Source organism: Ovis aries, chromosome 7 (assembly GCF_016772045.2).
Source record: "Ovis aries strain OAR_USU_Benz2616 breed Rambouillet chromosome 7, ARS-UI_Ramb_v3.0, whole genome shotgun sequence".
In the NCBI taxonomy this organism is placed as follows: Eukaryota; Metazoa; Chordata; class Mammalia; order Artiodactyla; family Bovidae; genus Ovis; species Ovis aries.
In genome coordinates, this window is record NC_056060.1 from 68,379,434 (window position 1) to 68,401,134 (window position 21,701).

Consider the following 21,701-nt stretch of genomic DNA (forward strand, 5'->3'; position numbering starts at 1 on the left):
ATCCCACCAAAGGTTCACTTCTGAGCATCATCAGTCTTGAACCTTGAATCTGGAAACTGTAATCTGAGGGTGAGAACTTATACACTATAATACAAATGATTAACAGTGATCATGTGTTTATTGATGCTGCTGCTTTTTGAGGAGGGAAAGCTAAGATCTTTGCTTTACTAAGTGAACTACTTGAGAGGTTTTAACTCCAATATTTTGTGTATGTTTTTAAACTAAGTAGAACAAGTGATTGGTCTCTTTTTTTTGTTTTTTGCTGCTTTTGACTGGGGGAAATTTCTTTCTTCCTTCCTTTCTTCCTTCCTCACTTTCCTATATACACATAGTAGAAATTTGAGCTAATTAATAGGGAGTTAGATGCCCCAAATAGGATAAGGCCAGTGCATTTATGCAGCTAACAGTGGCTTACAACAGTGGCTTCATTACAAAATGAATGTTGATGATTCTTTCTGCATATAGAACTTAAGCCATGGAATTATGTTTCCAGCTATGCTGACTGCCAAAGTTGATAATTATCAAAGCAAATAACTAGATGTCTCTCGTCAGTCCATCCCCAGCTTCAGTCTAATGGCTTCCTCCCAAAAGGAAGTGTGTTTCTAACGAGACATACTAAATGTACAAATAAGGGGCTTTTAGTAAGTCAGTACTATTATTTTGTTTTCAAATTATTTCCTTCCTAAAAACTTATATTCCATTATTTGAACTTTGAATAGTTAAGAAACTGAAAAAAAAAAAAAAAGAAAGAAACTGAACTGAGTTTAAGCTTATTTACAATAACCAAGCTCCTTTCATCTCATTGATCTCAGATTTCAATGAGATCCCACCCATGTCTGCTCTACCAAGTGCACGGTAATTTTCTTGGATGGAGAGGATGGAGACCTAGAAATTGGTGTAGATTTATGGCCTCTTCCCCTGCTAACAGTCCACTTCATTTGCATTCTTCTCACTTATCTTTATCATTTTTCCAAGCATCAGAACTTAAGCCTTCTCTAGCACATACTAATGTCTTGTGTCCTTTTGACATCTGCTTTGTATTATGATTTTTTTCCATTTTCTACCCATAGTTTTCCCTTGTAACGGTACCTTCACATGCCCTCAAAAACAGAGCTTTTTTTTTCTTCAGTTGTAATCCTGCCTTTTCAGATTTCCTTGTACTCAAAACAAAACCTATCTTGCCAAAAGGTCATGCAGCTAAAACCTTGTGCCAAGTAATGCATCTTGTTCCCAAAAGCTACTCTTTGGCATCTGGTAGAAACACTGATTATTTACACCCACAGAAATTACAGTGCCTGTGGATGATCTGATGCATCTCCCCCAAGTTATGGATGTGATTCCCACTAAGGCGCTTTGTTTGGACTCCATGTGAAGAAGATACCTTCACAGAGAGAAAAGCACAAGGCATACCTCTATGACATTTTGACTTCTAAGTTTTAGCCATTTTTTAAAAAAAATGATGATGAAACAAAGAACCAGCTTTGAGACCATGCAGCCAAAAAGGTCAGGAAAAAAAAGTATGAGAGGTATACCATGAGGTTAATCAATAAAAATATAATTTTCCTGTACACTTGTGGAAAGATAATTTTATAAAATTTGGGAATTTTCATTTTACATAAATGTTCACTTTCAAGTCTAAAAAAAAAGAGCCATCTTTGATTGACCATGTTAAAACTACTTTCAGTGTGTTCTAAAACTGCACTTAAAAAAATTTCCCCACAACATTTTTGACCCGTGTTAAGAGATATAGGTAGTCTAAGAAAATGTTTCTGCAAGACTGCATGTGAGGCAGTTTATGAGCTGAAGCCAAGGCTAAAGCACTGCTCAGGGAATCTGTTTCCCTGGGATACTAATTAACTCCAAATATTGCATATGCATTAAGCCAGCAGCTACTGAAAGAAGCAACTAACAGAAGAGGAAAAAGCAGAGGTTTAAAAGGAAAATACTGCCTTCTGATTAGAGAAAGACACCAGGGGCACAGGAGGAACCCTCTCCCTCCATCTCAGCATTCTACTCTTTAACAGCGGTTCCCAACCTTTTTGGCAGCAGCGATGGATTTCGTGGAAGACAATTTTTCCAGGGAGGGGGCTGGGGGATGGTTTGGGGATGATTCAAGCTCATGACCCTTACTGTGCACTTTATTTCTATTATTACTATATCAGCTCCTCTTCAGATCATCAGGCATTAGATGCCAGAGGTTGGGGACCCTGCTCTAGAAGCTTCCACCCTTTTCCTCTTGCCTTTCATTTTCCCTGCCCCACTATGGGGGGTGTGATTGATGGACAGCTGACTAGGGCAGTCTCTCTCCCCGGGGGCCTGCTCTCCCTGTCCCTTTAATAAGGAAGCTGTTCTCTGCCTAGAGGTTCTAGCTGTCCTCACACTTGCCCAGACAGGAGAATCCCAAGCTCCTCCCCTGGAGATTCTGATTCAGTGGATCTGAGAAGGGGCCTTGGAATTCATATGTTTAATAAGTATTCCAGGTGATTCTTAGGAGCCAGAGAATTTGGGAAACCCTGCCTACCCCTCAGAATAAGGTACAGTTCTTGGCCCTACAGCAGGACACCTGTAGTTCTGACCAGGTCAGTTCAGTTCAGAGGGGAAGGTGTTAGCAGTTTAAACTCCATCTGTCATCACCCTCCAACTCTAGACAGTGTTATGTGTTTAGTTGTTAAATGTTTTAAGCTTAGTTTTTTGAATAAAGAGTTGATGTTTTAACATGCAAATATAAGTATACAAATACCCATCAGTGCCTGATTTACTACATTCAACCTGAACTACAGCATAACCATTGGCAGGCACCTCCACTGGGGCAGCAACCCTAATCCCAGGTTTTGTTTCAGTTCAGTTCAGTTCAGTTCAGTCGCTCAGTCATGTCCGACTCTTTGCGACCCCATGAATCACAGCACGCCAGGCCTCCCTGTCCATCACCATCTCCCAGAGTTCACTCAGACTCATGCCCATCCAGTCCGTGATGCCATCCAGCCATCTCATCCTCAGTCGTCCCCTTCTCCTCCTGCCCCCAATCCCTCCCTGCATCAGAGTCTTTTCCAACGAGTGAACTCTTCGCATGAGGTGGCCAAAGTACTGGAGCTTCAGCTTTAGCATCATTCCTTCCACAGAAATCCCAGGGTTGATCTCCTTGCAGTCCAAGGGACTCTCAAGAGTCTTCTCCAACACCACAGTTCAAAAGCATCAATTCTTCGGCCTTCTTCACAGTCCAACTCTCACATCCATACATGACCACAGGAAAAACCATAGCCTTGACTACACGGACCTTAGTTGGCAAAGTAATGTCTCTGCTTTTGAATATACTATATAGGTTGGTCATAACTTTTCTTCCAAGGAGTAAGTATCTTTTAATTTCATGGCTGCAGTCACCATCTGCAGTGATTTTGCAGCCCCAAAAAATAAAGTCCGACGCTGTTTCCACTGTTTCCCCATCTATTTCCCATGAAGTGATGCCATGGGACCGGATGCCATGGGACCGGATACGATATCTTCGTTTTCTGAATGTTGAGCTTTAAGCCAACTCTTTCGCTCTCCTCTTTCACTTTCATCAAGAGGCTTTTTAGGTCCTCTTCACTTTCTGCCATAAGGGTGGTGTCATCTGCATATCTGAGGTTATTGATATTTCTCCCAGCAATCTTGATTCCAGCTTGCATTTCTTCCAGCCCAGCGTTTCTCATGATGTACTCTGTATAGAAGTTAAATAAGCAGGGTGACAATATACAGCCTTGACGGACTCCTTTTCCTATTTGGAACCAGTCTATTGTTCCACGTCCAGTTCTAACTGTTGCTTCCTGACCTGCATACAGATTTCTCAAGAAGCAGGTCAGGTGGTCTGGTATTCCCATCTCTTTCAGAATTTTCCACAGTTTATTGTGATCCACACAGTCAAAGGCTTTGGCATAGTCAATAAAGCAGAAATAGATGTTTTTCTGGAACTCTCTTGCTTTTTCAATGATCCAGCGGATGATGGCAATTTGATCTCTGGTTCCTCTGCCTTTTCTAAAACCAGCTTGAACATCTGCAAGTTCAAGGTTCACGTATTGCTGAAGCCTGGCTTGGAGAATTTTGAGCATTACTTTACTAGCATGTGAGATGAGTGCAACTGTGCAGTAGTTTGAGCATTCTTTTGCATTGCCTTTCTTTGGAATTGGAGTGAAAAGTGACCTTTTCCAGTCCTGTGGCCACTGCTGAGTTTTCCAAATTTGCTGGCATATTGAGTGCAGCACTTTCACAGCATCATCTTTTAGGATTTGAAATAGTTCAACTGGAATTCCATCACCTCCACTAGCCTTGTTCATAGTGATGCTTTCTAAGGCCCACTGGACTTCACATTCCAAGATGTCTGGCTCTAGATTAGTGATCACATCATCATCATTATCTGGGTCATGAAGATCTTTTTTGTACAGTTCTTCTGTGTATTCTTGCCATCTCTTCTTAATATCTTCTGCTTCTGTTAGGTCTATACTATTTCTGTCCTTTATGGAGCCCATCTTTGCATGAAATGTTCCCTTAGTATCTCTAATTTTCTTGAAGAGATCTCTAGTCTTCCCCATTCTGTTCTTTTTCCTCTATTTCTTTGCACTGATCACTGAGGAAGGCTTTCTTATCTCTTCTTGCTATTCTTTGGAACTCTGCATTCAGATGCTTATATCTTTCCTTTTCTCCTTTGCTTTTCACCTCTCTTCTTTTCACAGCTATTTGTAAGGCCTCCCCAGACAGCCATTTTGCTTTTTTGCATTTCTTTTCCACGGGGATGGTCTTGATCCCTGTCTCCTGTACAATGTCACGAACCTCATTCCATAGTTCATTAGGCAATCTATCTATCAGATCTAGGCCCTTAAATCTATTTCTCACTTCCACTGTATAATGACAATCTTCTCCATTCCTCTGAATAATCCAAACCAACCACTGAAAACCACTGTTCCACAGCCATAGGCAGCAAGGAAAACACACAAGTTGAGCGATCCATAGAACCTTCCACTCAACCCAGGTGTTTAAATGGCTTTGTATAGCAAACCGCTAGGATCTAAGTAATCTCTTTCTCTTTAAACAGTCACCTGCCCCCATAAGAACTGCAGGGACATTTCTGTTTAGGCCTAAAGGCACAAACAAGTCACTACAGCCCTCTGGACAAGTGAAAATATATGTATGTCATTGGTGACTTTACTATACTATACTTTGAAGGTTCAACATATTTACCATGATCCACAGACTAAGAGTAGCCCGAGGCACGAGAGGCTATCAGTATCACCTACGTGATAGTGCACAGACAGGCCTATTGTGTTTTCTCTATAAACAGCTTGTCAAGAACACAAAAGCAGTACATTGTGCTCACCTCCTCCTGACCTTAGGAACACTTAAACCAAGAGGCTGCTCTCAGAAAGGGCAAAGGTACCCTCTGCAGTATCAGGATGTCTCTACTCATGAAATAACAAATTCCTACAGTGTGATGGTTCTGAGCTCTATTTTTAAAACCTGACCCTGAGCATGTGTGTCTATTCTAACATCTATTTGACTGTACAGAGCTTTTAAATTCTCTTGATCAAGTTAGCCCATTTGCTTATATTTCTTGGTAAAAAGAATTATTTAATGAAATCATTCATATAAACCAGCTATCTCTCAAGAATGAATTCAAGAAAGGTTATCTCTATGAGTTACCTACAAGTGATACTTAAATTTATTTGATTATAAGGAAAACAGCTGATGTGGAAGAGAAAAAGAATTTGTGTGCATATGACAGAAATTAGTAAGACATTGTTCATTTAACAAAGACAGAAGCTTGTGCTACGTGTTCCTGGGTCAAGACGCTATTTCATTAGAATCTTGGTTTTGAAGGACTCTGCACTGTTGTTGGGCCCTCTAAAGTATGTGGAAAGGGCACCGAGCTGAAGATAGGGCTGCATGGTGGGGTCCAAGTGGGTTCTAGTCCTGATTCTTCCTGGATATAATTTTGCATAATCATTTCACTTCTCTGCTTCAGTTCTGTCTTCAGTCAAATGGGAGAAGAAAAACATATACAGCTTTGAGGAATAACTGCAGCTTTCCTTGAAAACAGCAAAGCAGGCCCCATTAAATTTGAACAAGTTCTCCATACTGTAAAACATCATGGACAGTGTTAGAAACCTTTATTCTTCCACGCTAATGAGCCAAGTCTTCACCTAAAACCACTTCTGGACTTCCCTGGTGGTCACTGATTAGGACTTTGTACTTGTACTGCAAGGGGCATAGGTTAAATCCCTGGTTGAGGAAGTTCCAAACGCCATGTGATGAAGCCAAAAAAATACCCCAAAAACCTGCACTTCCTAAAAGTCCCAAATGCCCAGAGAAAAGGAATTGCATTCCACAGGAAATGAGCCATGATCTAGCACAGTCCAGCATCTCCACGTGAGACGCCTTGAGAGAGGCTGGTTTTTCATAAGCTCTGTCTTGTGCCAGGACTCTTAGCTTCTGAGCCTACTCCTACCAGAGAATGCAGTTTTCTAATAAAGCCAAACAAGAACCAATGGTGGTCCAATCATACATGGACCAAGACTGCAGATATAAAAAAGCAGTGCTCTGAATAATTCAGAATGGTGGCCACACAAGCACAGAGCCAAAGAGCAGAGCCAAACGCTTTGGGAGCTTATCTACCCTCCTTTCCCTCTTGATTTCTTCCTCATTTCTTCTTGACAAAGTCGATGATATACTAAAAGGATCTCTCTTAATAATAAACATGTAAGAATCTATGGATACATCTGTTGGACTCAATTACACTATTTAAGAAAGCAAGCTTACATGAAGACCGAGAGTCAGTTTAATGCATTACTTCTAGCGCATTTTTTTCTTTGCCAAGAATGAGAATAAAAAGGAAGGGGCAAAATAATAAAACCAGGAGACTCAAGTACATAACGTAATGTACGTACAAATCTACATATATCCTAATGCACTGAGAGATCTTGATGAAAAAGATTTCATTCCGAGTTGCTGCTAGTTTTGATGCGAATGTAGTGTGTGCCGTGGCCCACAAGCCAAAGGTTCAAGTAGGTTGAGCAATCATCACAAGTTCTTCTTTGTTAAGATTTCTATTTCAGAGTCAAGTGTGCCTTGGCAGCAAGAACTGTTACACTTTAGCACAGGTAATCCAAACCAAGGGAAAGACACTGTGGAAAAATACAAAATATTTACTCTATCTAACCTAGCAACTCTACTGAACAACATGTATGCTGCATATTTACGAGCTGTAGCCCATGGCTGTGGAAAATTCACTACAGGATAAAAACAAATACTGCGCATCACAGTTCATATACAGCATGCCTTTTCTGCTCAGTACAAGAAAGATCTACTACCCAGCAGACGGTGAGACCAATGGCCTGACAGCCCCAATGTGGCAGGATGTTGTTCTCTTTTGTTTTTTTGGCCCTCAAAGAAAAAATAATAACATCACGTTGACACTCCCAATTAAACTCCAGTTCAGTTCAAAATTCATCTTCGGAACTGTCGGCTAAGAGCATGACTCGATCTTGCATGCTGTTGAATTCTCTCTGCTGGGGAAAGAAAACAGAAAAAGCATTAAAGTCCTGCTGCAGAGCAAAGCCGAGGAACAGGTCCCGTTTAAAAGACACGTGAACAAATGAAGCCGAGGCTGCAGCTGCAGCAGCTCATCGGAACCACTGGGCACGTCAGTACCATTCATGCATCATTAAGCCCCATGTGCCTTATTAAGCAAATTAGAAAAGCGAAGAACAGTTGGGAAAGTGATTAGGTTTTGCTGTTGTGGAGTCCATACCTTTCTTTTATGCCTTTTGAAGCCGTTTCTCCTTCGGCGATTCATAACCTTAATGCTGTAGAGCGCTCCCAAGATGAACAAGGCTCCAGCTATCCCAACCCCTACGGGCACCAGCATCCCAGACATATAGCCTGCCTGCATGGGAAAGGAAACATGCATTAGGATGCTAAACAGACCACTGCCCTGGGTTTCCCAGTTCTGCTGGAGGGCAGCGGGATTCTTAGACACTCTGAATCCTCTTGTCAGCTTTGTTCTGAAGTAGCACCTGGAATAGAGTTACTTTTAGGGAGAAGGCAACAGAGAGAGAGGTAGGACAATTTTTGGATATTTCACATACATATAAATACTGCAATAAATCAGCCAGACCTGGCGGCACCTCCAGCCACTTGGTTATGCACATTTGTCAACATCAGGTTTTGGTGATAGAAATATAATTTGTATTAAAGATGGATGAAGTAGCCTCTGAAACTGCCAGGACTATTAAAATGCCATAAATTGCAAATAGCAGCCTGAGTCTAGCTCTAGGGGGCAGGGGTAGACACGGTGGGGGGGGGGCATTGCTCAGTGGAATATTGTGTTTCTTGGGGGACAGATGGGGGCCTTGACTTTAGTGGTTCCCCTCTTACAACCTTAGCTGCATCACGGTAGGAAAGGAAAGAGGAATCTGCTTCTACATGAGTGAAAAGAGACAGCTTCTAGAGACAGCAGGGAAGAGAAGGCCCTGCAGAGGAAAAAAGGGTGTTAGGTTTTGGAGGCCAGGCAGAAAAGACAAGGATGAGAGAGAGTTGCACATAATGTAGATGGATTCATTTATACAGAAGAAAAAATCTGCCTAGTGAACAAGACCAAAGTTGAGGGCTGGCAGGGAATTCTGAGTGTCCCAGGCTCCAAAGAAAGAAAGTTACAGAGGCCAGACATATCACTGCTAACAGTGCTGGTACTTCCAAAAGAGCTTGAAGATTTCAAACCCATGGCGATTTGAAATCCAACATCTCCAAGGTGTTATTATGGATACTTTGGTCCTAAGAGACCAGCGTGATCTCCACACATCCCTGGACTTGAGTAAGAAGTGCAGAACCAATCCAAATTCAGGGCAAGGCCATCACCCTAAGGAAGGTTCATTTCTGCATCCTGGCCAGTAAGACACCTGAGAGATACAGGTGTATGAATAACCATAGCCCTTCATGGAGAAACACGACACTGGTTTATCTTCCAGGATAACCCCTTCTAGAAGCCTACCCAGGAAAAAAAAAAAAAAAAAACATAAACAATTAACAATTTAAAAAATACTATAGTGAGTACTTTAGACAGACATTATTTTACAGGAGAAAAACTATGAGTTTGTTCACTTATGTAACTATTTCTAAAACTTGTAATATAGCACAGTATCTTTCAGAATGAGCCCAAAACAGAGAACAAAAAATAAAAGTTTTCTAAAAAATGCTTAAGTAAGCGGGCTGTGATGCTTTCCCAACGTTTCTAGAAGTAAATCAAAGGAACAGACAAGACCTTACAAAACTGCAGCGTCCTCTGTACACAGCCAGCTCATTCACTCGTTCTATTTTCCAGAGTCTTGAGTTAGAGCACAATGTGGAATTTTTTTCATTAATTTGAGAACATAGCATCATTCCTCAGCATACTGTTTTTCCCAAAGAAACAAGGCCCAGTCATTTTTCAACAAATTAATATGCTTTGCCAAAACCCAAACTTTTTCTAAAGTTCTTCTAGATCTACAGAAGGCTTACAAAAGTATGTAATTTTCCATGTGGGCAAACACTGGACAATAGCAAAATCTGGGTGTTCTCACCAGAACTATGAGTTCCATTTTACATCACCATTCTCAGTGATGGAAATACACATACATGTTGATGTATGATCAATTTTAAGCCCAGTAGATTAGACCTTATTAATACAGAGCTCTACATTCAAAGGATGATACTTGAACTTTTTGGAAGCTCAACCTGATCAACCTGTGGGTCTCTTAACATTATGTAACTCAACTCCACACCAAAAACATGAATATTACAAAATGTGTCACTCTGCATATTTCTTATTTACACATTAAGGCTTCTCATTTCTAGAGCTTTAAATAATGTATACTTTACAAAAATTCAATTAATCTCTTTCTCCTCTCCTCATTCCCTCCTGTGTGTGTGTGTGTGTGCGCGTGCACACGCATGTGTGTGATTTGCCTGCTCTTTGAAATTACAAGTAATTTACAAGAAGGGAATAAAGAAACCTACCCTCTTCAAATGTAATTTAACCATTCTTCATTCAAAACTAAGTGAAGATAATCTCTTTTTTTAGAATTGCCATGACTTGTTTCCTGAAGAAATGAAAATAAATAAGATGCATCTGCATATAAAGCTATAAATTGTGCTGAGCACTTTTTCTCTGTTCAGAAATACTGCACGTGCCCATTCCTTCACACTACCTCCCTGAGAAGGACAGAACTGAATCCATGCATATTCCAACTGAGAATGCTGAATCTAATCACGAGGAAACATCCAATAAACTGAACATTCTGTTTGCTAAAGTACCATATTCTTTAAAAATATCAGCATCAGGAAAGACAACAAATGGCTATACAAATGGCCCACATTAAAGAAAACTGTCAAATCAGTCAATCCTAAAGGAAATCAACCCTGAATATTCATTGGAAGGACTGATGCTGAAGTGGAAGCTCCAATACTTTGGCCACCTGATGTGAAGAACTGATTTGTTAGAAAAGATCCTGATGCTGGGAAAGACTGAAGGCAGGAGGAGAAGGTGACAACAGAGGATGAGATGGTTGGATGGCATCACCGACTCAATGGACATGAGTTTGAGCAAGCTCCAGGAGTTGGTGATGGACAGGGAAGCCTGGCATGCTGCAGTCCATGGGGTTGCAAAGAGTCGGATACGACTGAGTGACTGGAAGCATCCTGACAACTAAATGTGTTATATGACCTAGACAAGATTCTATATTCAAGGAGAAGAAAGAATGACTTTATGAAGGCCATTTTGGGTCTGTTAACTAAGACTGAAGTCCAGATGCCAGAACAGATAAAAAGTATGATATCAATGTTAAATGTACTCAAGTTGATAACTATACTATGGTTTGCTAATAGGATATTCTTAACCATAGGAAATACGCCCTGAAGTATCAAGATTTGGTGTAAAAGGATCATGATGTATGCAACTTTCCCTCAAATGGCTCAGAAAAAATGGGCCAAGGTAGGGAGACAGCCAATAAAAGAGAAAGCAAATGGAGCAGCATGGGAAGAACAAGTGCATCTGGATAAAAGAACAGGGGCGTTCTCTGCACTATTCTTACTCTTGTATCTCTTCTGTAAATTTGAAATGAATCCAAAAAACAGTTTGAAAATTAAAAAATGGATTAGAAGATAAAATTTACTGCATATAGTTGGCTTTTTTGGTTTGGTTTTGGTTTTGTATTTGTGAGAAAGTCATCCTTTCTTAGGCTAATGTTTTTGTTCAGAAACATTGGTTTTCAAGAAAATGTAAGAAAAAGTAAAGTTTTCTGCCTAAAGTCTACTGAATTCATAAGTATCTTTATGAGGTTTGTTTAACAGTGTTTCTCAAACTTGAGCATGCATCAGAATCACCTGGAAGACTTGTTTAAACACAGATTGCTTGACCCCCTTCCCAGAGTTTCTGGTTCAGTAGGTCTAGTTAGGGTCCTGGGACTTTGCATTTCTAACAGATGACACAATGCCACTGGTCCAGACTATATATGAGAATCGCTGCTGTGAAGTGTGTGTGTGTGTGTGTGTGCGTGCGTGTGTGTGTGCACGTGTGTGTGTGTGTGCGTGCGTGTGCACGCGCACACTCGGTTGCTTAGTTATGTCTGACTCTTTGTGCCTCAGTGGACAGTAGTCCACCAGGCTCCTCTGTTCATGGAATCTTCCAGGCAAGAATACTGGAGTGGGTTGTCATTTTCTTCTCTTCCTTCTTAAGAGGGGAGGGATGTTGCAGCCTCCCTTTTTCCTCCTTCCTTCTGACTAGAATATGGACCTAACTGCAATCCAGAACCGTGAGATGATCGTGAGAACAAAGGTCACAAATGACGGAACATCAAATAAAAGGAGCCTGCGCCTTCATAGTGTTGTTCCTCACTGACCTAGACTGCTCCCTTCAGACTTATAAATGAGAGAAAAACAAACTTCTCTCTTGGCTAAGCCATTGCCATCAGAGGTTGTCTGTCATTCAGATCTGATGGACGGAGGAGCCTCGTAGGCTACAGTCCATGGGGTCGCCAACAGTCGGATACGACTGAGCAACTTCACTTTAATATAGGAAAACTAAACAATCACAACAAAAGGAATAATTCAGAACTTTTGAGAACACCCACCACCCCTTCTAGAGCCCAACTAACAGGGAAACCAATATTAGGAACAATTAAATGAAGCAAAACTGAATAGATATTATTGGTTGACTGAAGAGCTAGTTAAATACACAGTTTAGTTTTCAATTCTCCAGGATTCTGTGACTTTCATCAAAACAGCAATAGTTTCACTCTCAAATAGTTTCTGAAGGTAATGACTAACAAGACTTTTATAGATGATAGCTAGCTAGCCAGAAGAAGAGAAAGAGGGAGACGGGGGGCGGGGGGAGATAAGTATATCTGTGTTAGTTGCTCAGTCATGTTTGACTCTTTGCGACCCCACAGACTGTAGCCCGCCAGGCTCCTCTGTTCATGGAATTCCCCAGGCAAGAATACTGGAGTGGGTTGCCATGTCCTCCTCCAAGGGATCTTCTCAACCCAGGGACTGAACTCAGGTTTCCTGCATTGTAGGCAGACTCTTTACTGTCTGAGCCACCAGGGAAGCCCAAGATACATATACATGTGTGTGCATGTGTGTGTGTGTGTATATATGTATACACACACATATATGTGTGTACACATATGCATTATGTATCAAGTAAGTGTATAATATTTTACTCCCAGAGGGGAGTGGTTAAACTGAATCCCTCCAAGAAAGAGACAAATACAACAACATTGATGGACCTAGAGATTTTCATATTAAGAGACGTAAATCAGAGAAAAACAAACATCACATGATATCATTTATACATGGAATCTAAAAATGATACAAATGAACTTATTTACAAAATAGGAACAGACTCACAGACATATAAAAGAAACTTATAGCTACCAAAGGAGTTAGTGTGGGGGGGATAGAGGGAGGGAGGAATTAGGAGTTTGGGACTAACATACATACGCTACTGTATATAAAATAGATGATCAACAAGAACCTACTGTATAGTACATGGAACTCTACTCAATATTCTGTAATAACCTATATGGGAAAAGAATCTGAAAAACAATAGATATGCATATATGTATAACTGAATCACCTTGCTATATACCTGAAACTGAGAACATTGCAAATCAATCACACTCCAATATAAAGTTAAACATATAAACACTACTATATATAAAATAGGTAAATAGCAAGGACCTACTGTATTCAGAGACCTATATTCAATATCTTGCAATAACTTACAATAAAATAATCTGAAAAGTGTATATATGTGTAACTGAATCACGTTGCTATATACCTGAAAATAATACATTATAAATGAACTCTACTTCAATTTTAAAAAATAGTTAAATAAAAATAAAGACAAAGCATAAAACAAATAAACCTGGTGGGAGTTTCAGCTATTTTTCTTCCAATTTTTTAAAACTAAGACATAACTGAAAAAATGCTATGGGATAAAGTGAAGAAAGGGCTGGAAAAACTTCAGTTCAGAAAACTAAAACCATTCACAAAATTATCTCTCTTGGTGAAACAGAGCAGGGAGAGGGCGCTAAGCCTTTGAGCAAAGATAAGAAGGAAGGGTCCACAGAAGAGAAAATACAGCCTTTCTCTAAAGCTACCCAGATTTCTAAACAAAGTGGCGAAGCTATATATATACACACACACACACACACACACACACACACACACACACACACACAGATAGGTAAGAAACTGCAACATTCAATTTCAAAACAGGCTATGTGCCAAATTTATTTTCTTAAGTCTACTTTTTGTCCATTTTGGTAATTCAGAAGGACATTTTCTATAGAAGCAATGACATATGGATTCCTAGATTAAACTACCAAAGCCTGTTTACTTTTCATTGCATTATATTTTCCTCTGAAAAATAGAAAGAAGCACTACCAATGTAAATATAGTCAATTCTGAATTTTTTAGCTTCTCCTACCCCAGATCTTGCTCAGTCCTCTGATTATACCTCCCTCAGACAACTGGACCCATTACAGATGCGAAAATGGCTTCTGCTCATGTCAACAGGTTTAAAATTCTTCTATATCACTTTAAATATGCATGAACATAAAATAATCTCATTTGCAAAAATTATATAGTCTAAATTTTACTGAGAAGCAGAAAAGTAATACTGAAAAGAATTAATATAATCATACAATTTTAACTACTAGTGAATGTTTTCTCTCATCCTTTAACATTAAACTGTAGCAAAATAAATACTAATCATTCAAATATGAGAGAAACTGACCTCAAATAATAAAAAAGATATGGAATACTATCCACAGATGTATATTCTGAGACAGGTGAATTGGAAGTAACTCCTATCTGGCAGTTGAAATGATTTCCATTTAACTATACCCCCAGTGAAATTTGAGCTGGGCTGTAGTAATTGGATCTGACAGAGGCTACATCAAGGAGTTCAAAATCCCACCAATATTTTTATGAGTAATTCCAGTTTGAAATTACAAGGCACTAAAAATGAAACCTTAGAGAGTGTTGAAAATGAAAATAAAATGAAAAACATGAATCTGGAAGGAAGTTAATATTGTCAATCACAGATGTTGATGACAGAATGAATACAAGAGTGGAAAATATTTTTCTATAGTTGGCCTTTTTAGATAAGTCAGCTCATTGTCACTCAGTAAGCAGTAGCACTATGATAGACCACATAAAAGTGGGCCTAAAGAGAGTGCTCAGGTGCTCAGGTATTTTTAATCTCACCTTCCACTATGGGTGAAGGACGCTCTTTCCATCACAAAGTTTTATTCTTAAGTCAGGTCTGTCAATTTTTGTCCTTAGGTCATGAAAATCAATGCCTTCCAAAATCCAAAGTATTTCTTCTTCATACAGGAAGATCAGACTTAAAAGATCTTTGTACTGGGACATAAAATGCCCACTAGAATGGGATTGAAAGTGAAGTCGCTCAGACATGTCTGACTCTTTGCGACCCCAAGGACCGTAACCTATCAGGCTCCTCTGTCCATGGGATTTTCCAGGCAAGGTACTGGAGTGGATTGCCATTTCCTTCTCCAGCAGATCTTCCCGACCCAGGGATCGAACCCAGGTCTCCCGCACTGTAGACAGACGCTTTACCGTCTGAGCCACCAGGGAAATCCTGAATGGGATTACACTCCTGAATTCCCTAAAAGGAACTCCACCTTGATATGTCAAGGATGCTATCAGTTGTACATATCAGGAATTACATTCCAGAAGAATGAATGGCACTTCAAAAAATAAGGCATTCCTTCTTAAAGGGAAGGTCTTCTTTCTTGCTGAGTACCTGGAACTGGTCCTGGATCCTCGCACAGGTTATCAGAATCAGAATAATGATATAAAGCTCCATTATTCTGAAGATCTTTTATTTGACAAAGCTATGCCCTCTAAAATAAATCCAAAGGAAGAAAGTATTTCTCTTACCTTGTCTTTTAGCTTTTCCATCCAGCTTCTCACTAAGGAAAATAAGAGAAGAAAATGTAAATACCTATCTTTCTGCTTATATTTCATGTGTTAAGTTCACTTGGTAACTTACTTATATTTCATGTACTAAGTTAATTTGATACAATTAATATTTTATTGTATGAAATATAGTGACAGGGTCAACAGTATTAACATAATGACAGTAATAGTTTTTTATTCTCATTTAAAAATGCAAAAAAGAACACAAACATATCCCTCACATCATTGTTAAAGGAATAGAGAATATTTTTCTTTGCTAAATGCATTTTCCATTATTTGGGGGGAGGTCTGGGGGATGAGTGAGAAAAACACCTTCAAAATATCAAGTTCATTTCTAACTGACATTTTCTCCTTTTTTTTTTTTTTGAATGGGAAAAAGTATTTATTGGCAAATGATATATAAGATAAGGGGTTAATATCCAACATATACAAAGAACTCATTAACTCAACACCGAAAGGACTGACAATCCCACCAAGAATCTGAATAGACATTTTTCCAAAGATATATTGATACATATGACCAAGACATGTGAAAAGATGCTCAGCATAAAAAAGCCCCCATTACTCAACATCAGGGGAATGCAACTCAGAATCACAATGAGAGAACACCTCACACATGTCAGAATGGCCATTACAAAAAGATAAGAAATGACAAGTGTTGGTGAGGATGTGGAGAAAACCGCTGTGCACTGTTGGTGGCAAAAACTGGCTCAAGCACTATGGAAAATAGTATGGAGATTCCTCAAAAGCAGAACTACAAAAAGATCTAGCAATTCCACTTTGGGTATTTTTCTCCAGAGAAAACAAAACCATTAATTAGAAAAGATGCATGCCTTCCTATGTTCATTGCAGCACTACTTACAGTGGGCAACATATGGAAACTACCTGAATGGCCAGCAACAGATGAACAGAGGAAGATGTGGTATATTATACACAGTGGAATGCTAGCCATGAAAAGAAAAATCTCTTGTGATTTCAACGTGACAGCATGAATGGTCCTAGAGGTTATTATGCTAAGTGAAATAAGTCAGAAAGAAAAATGACGTATGATTTTAACTTACATGTGGAATCTAAAAAACAGCAAATGAAAAAAGGAAAGCAATAGAAACAGATACAGAAAAGGAATAGTGATTGCCATAAGGGAGGGAGTGGTGGGTTGAATGCAATAGGTGGAGAGTAACAGGTACAGACTTCCAGTTACAATATAAATGAGTCGTGAGGATGAAATGTACAACATGTGGAATACAGTCAGTAATACTGTAATATCTTTGGCTGATGACAGATAACTAGACATACCATAGTAAACATTTTGTAATGTATAGAAATACTGAATCACTATGTTATGCACCTGGAATTAATACAGTACTACAGGTCAATCATGCTTCAGTTAAAAAAAAAAAGAGATAGTTCTTTGAAAAGATCAATAGAATTGATAAGCCTCTACCAAGCTAACTGAAAGAAGAGAAAATACAAATTTGTAAGATCCAAAATACAAGTGGGACATTACTACAGATCCCATGGATATTAGAAGGATAATCAGGAAATACTGTGAACAACCACATGTCCACATATTTGGTAACCTAGGTTAAATGGAGTAACTCCTTGAAAAATACATCAGCAAAAACTTATACAAGAAGAAAAAGACTGAATAGGCCTGTATCTATTAAAGAAACTGAATCAATAATTTAAAACCTTCCAGAACAGCAGCAGGCCCCAGATAGGTTCACTGGTAAATTAAAACATTTAAGGAAGAATTTATGCCAATTCTATATAATCTCTTCCAGAAGATAAGATGCAGAAGGGAACTTCCTAACTCTTTATATGAGGTCAGCATTATTCTAAAACCAAAACTAGATAGTCCTTAAAACTACAGACCAGTATCTCTCATGAACACAAACGCAAAAGTTCTCAACAAAATATTAGCAAATCAAAACCAAAAATTTATGCAAAGAATTTATTCCAGGTATGCAAGTTTGGCTTAACATTTGGAAATCCATTAATCTATAACATCAACAAGCTAATGAAGAAAAATCACATGATCATATCAATAGATATAGAAAACATATTTGACAAAATCCAGCACTCATTTTTTATAAAATTAGCAAACTAGGAATAGAGGGGAACTCTCAACTTGGTAATATCTACAGCTAACATCATACTTAATGGTGAGAAACTAGAAGCTTTTCCATTAAGAGCAGCAACAAGGCCAATGTCCTCCCACCATCCCTTTTCAACATCATACCAGAAGATCATTAAGAAGGTTCAGAAATTCTCGGGAGAATGCAAGGGAGGCAGAATGTGACTATAAGGTCAGCTGGTGGTCACATGGCTCCATCTGATGGCTTTGCACCTTGCTCCATGTTCCTATAATTGACTCTGGAGGCCACCTTGAAAGGTCCTGCCCACAGCTGAGACAGCTGTTGGGACCTCTCCTTATCTTCTACTCTTTACTTTTGTCAGTTTTTAAGCTCAATGGAAATTCTGCAGTTGAATCAGTGTTAGAGAGCAGAGGTAGGAGAGTGCAATGGGCAGGCCAGGGCTGCTGAGCTCTTACTAAAAGTAGTCAATATTTTAGGCTCTTGCAGGCCATACAATCTCTGTCACAACTACTAGACTCTGCTGATGCCTCAAGCCATAGAAAATAGTACATAAATAAGTGGGTCTGGCTCGTTCTAATCCACTTTATTTATAGACACTGACATTTGAATTTCATATAATCTTCTTACATCACAAATATTTTTATTTTGATTTTTTTCAACCAAATTAAAAATTGGAAAACATTCTTTGCTGATGGGCTATATCAGGACAGGCAGCAGGCCAGACTTGACCCAGGGGTCACAGCTTTCTGACCCCTGGCACAGGCACCTTTTACCCAAGAAGCTAGTGTCTTCACTTACAATCTGACTTTAATACTAATATGTCCAACAACAGTGATTACAGCTAACGGCTTTATTCCCTACAAAGCATGTTCAGATGTACTGAATCATTTGATAGGCAAACTAATGATAAATATGAGTCAGGTAAGATGATGCTCAGGGAAAAGAAGAAACAGAGACTCAGAAAAACCAAGAGACTTGCCATGGTTTCCGGGGAGGAAAGAGCCACTGGAACTCCAACCCCCATCTGACTAACGACCTACAGGAATAAGACTTCCTATGTACCCATTTCTTTTGGCGATACCACCGCTGTTCTGCTCTTGCAGGTTGAAGATGTGGAGATATCTTTGGCTCCTCTATCTTCTTCAGTCCCCAGCTTCAATCTCTCATGGCAGGACCTTGGCAAGACCTCTTGGGTTTGTCCTGCCCTCACCATACCTTCTGAGGGAAGACTCAACTGGGATTCGAACAAAGATGGTGGTGCTCAATCAGAATAATATTGGGGTCAAGGGAAGGAAGCACAGAAAATTCAAGAACCAAGCCACAGATCATTGGAACTGACTCATTGGAAAAGACCCTGATGCTGGGGAAGACTGAAGGCAGAAGGAGAAGGGGACGACAGAGGATGAGATGGTTGGATGGCATCACCGACTTGATGGACATGAGTTTGAGCAAGCTCTGGGAGTTGGTGATGGACAGGGAAGCCTGGCGTGCCTGGCAGTCCATGAGGCCACAAAGAGTCAGACACAACTGAGCAACTGAACTGAACTGAAGCCACAGATCAGTGATTCTGGGAGTGGTTCCATGGAGAAGTGAGGTCAACCACTGATTCACTAAGTAACTTTGGAGAAACAAGCAAACCTCTTAGACTCTCACTTTCCTCATATGTGAAATGCAGATGATAATACTTGGAAGATGGTTGTGAAGATTAGAAATAACATGTATAAATTGTCTAATACAGAACTTAGTATGGAGAAACTAGACAACCAAAACAAGAAATCTAGAACAGGAGGGAAGAAAGAAAGACAAATGAGGCATGAGTATTGTGTTAACATGGCTCAACTAAGCCCAAGACATAAAGTGAAATTCAAGCAAGAGAATGCTTCCAATTCATTAATCCTTCAATAATACTTACAACACACAGTGCACTGGCCAGGCACTGTGGTCAATACTGTTTCAGTAGAAGGCATGGGGACCTAACTCCAGTGAAAACAGGTTAGAACATCAGATCTATGAGACATGGATGACAATAGCAAGGTAGGGACTGAGAGACTGAGGAACAGAGCAGGAGAGCCAATCACTTCAGAAGCAAGATATTTGGAATCAGGGAATCAGCTGGATATTACATTAAACAAAACTAGCAAAAGAGAGAGTCAGACACGACTGAGCGTCTTCACTTTCACTTTTCACTTTCATGCATTGGAGAAGGAAATGGCAACCCACTCCAGTGTTCTTGCCTGGAGAATCCCAGGAACAGGGGAGCCTGGTGGGCTGCCGTCTCTGGGGTCGCACAGAGTCGGACATGACTGAAGTGACTTAGCAGCAGCAGCAAAAGAGAGATGGGAGCAGAATGCTACTGTGAGACCCTCATGGAGGAGGTGAGCAGGGGCCGGCTGCCTACCTGTGAATGGCAGCCCAGGGGTAGATTAGAGAAAAGGGTAAAGAGGTGGAGATGGCATCAGGGTCCAAGGCACTCACAGGTTTTCCAACTGTAGGAAATTCACTGCCAAGAGAAATGTTTTAACTCAAGCTTTATCAAGCCAGGTCTCACTGGCAAACTGTCCAGATCTTGGGTAAACTGTCCAGTTCTTGGGGCAAATTTCAGAGCCCTACTTTAAGTGGAAACAGTGTCAGACTTTATTTTTTTGGGCTCCAAAATCACTGCAGAGGGTGACTGCAGCCATGAAATTAAAAGACGCTTACTCCTTTGGAAGAAAAGCTATGACCAACCTAGATAGTATATTCAAAAGCAGAGACATTACTTTGCCAACAAAGGTCCGTCTAGTCAAGGCTATGGTTTTTCCAGTGGTCATGTATGGATGTGAGAGTTGGACTGTGAAGAAGGCTGAGCACCGAAGAATTGATGCTTTTGAACTGTGGTGTTGGAGAAGACTCTTGAAAGTCCCTTGGACTGCAAGGAGATCCAACCAGTCCATTCTGAAGGAGATCAACCCTGGGATTTCTTTGGAAGGAATGATGCTAAAGCTGAAGCTCCAGTACTTTGGCCACCTCGTGCGAAGAATTGACTCCTTGGAAAAGACTCTGATGCTGGGAGGGATTGGGGGCAGGAGGAGAAGGGGACGACCGAGGATGAGATGGCTGGATGGCATCACGGACTCGATGGACGTGAGTCTGAGTGAACTCCGGGAGTTGGTGATGGACAGGGAGGCCTGGCGTGCTGCGATTCATGGGGTCGCAAAGAGTCGGACATGACTGAGCGACTGAACTGAACTGAACTGAACATATGAATTCCTCACTAGGGGAGGGAAGTCAAATCAGCATGGGATGTGCACAGATAATCTGAAAAAACACATTCAATGGGTCTAGTTATATGGTTTATAATAGGAACTACAGAAAGAAAGTTGGGCAAATTCTTCATGGGAAGTGAGTGATACACCAGAGACAGTGAGACGGTGTTTGAGGGGACACTGATCTAAACAAGGTTGAGAAAAATTACTCTTCAGAGTATGTGAACTTGGTTATGTTTCTCCAGCTGAGAAGGTGAGACCCCTAAGGATCACACCTTATGTTTCTCAGGCATCCACCAAGGTCCCTGACATGGTATTGGTCAGTAAGTACTTTTTCCTTTTTCAGCAAATGTATATTGCTTTTAAATGAGGTCACAACTTTTGAGTAAACACAATTTTCTTTCATGGAGATGCTATAAACTGTTTTCAGCAAAATGTTCAAGGCAGTGTAAAATAAATTTAACACAATGATGGCTTTGAAACTTAGAAATCAATAAGAGAATGAAAAAGCTAGAAGAGAGAATGTTGGAAAGATTTTTAATAAAAAGAAGTATGATTCTTTATGAAGAAGAGAACCAACAACTACAGTTTTTTAACAGAGAGATATCACACTGAAGAAAGAGGTATGAATTGGCACAACTTTTCGGAGCTACAAGGAGAAATTGCAATTGATATCAAAAGCTTTTAAAAAGGTATAAATTTTGCTTTCAGAAGTTTCATTTGTAGAAGCAATGTACCTTAAATAGTTAATCATGGAAATGCATAAAATTTTTTTATTTAAATCTTTTCACTGCACCATAATTTATAATAGAAAAGAATATGGAAACGGCATCAATATTCAGCAATAAAG

At 39.9% G+C, this 21,701-nt stretch overlaps 1 protein-coding gene across 5 annotated transcripts in view; it reads right to left on the reverse strand.

Annotated features, from left to right (window-relative positions):
* Window positions 1-6,784: 6,784 nt before the first annotated feature.
* ARMH4 (armadillo like helical domain containing 4) overlaps window positions 6,785-21,701 on the reverse strand; it is a 258,708-nt gene continuing 243,791 nt past the window's right edge. For all 5 annotated transcript variants that reach the window (XM_060418098.1, XM_060418099.1, XM_015097095.4 and 2 more), the window contains 3 exons: window positions 15,469-15,500; window positions 7,775-7,909; window positions 6,785-7,532 (listed from right to left, as the gene is read on the reverse strand). In XM_060418098.1, the coding sequence (XP_060274081.1) occupies window positions 7,464-7,532; window positions 7,775-7,909; window positions 15,469-15,500 (236 nt within the window). In that variant the 3' untranslated portion in view covers window positions 6,785-7,463. The remainder of the gene's footprint in view (window positions 7,533-7,774; window positions 7,910-15,468; window positions 15,501-21,701) is intronic.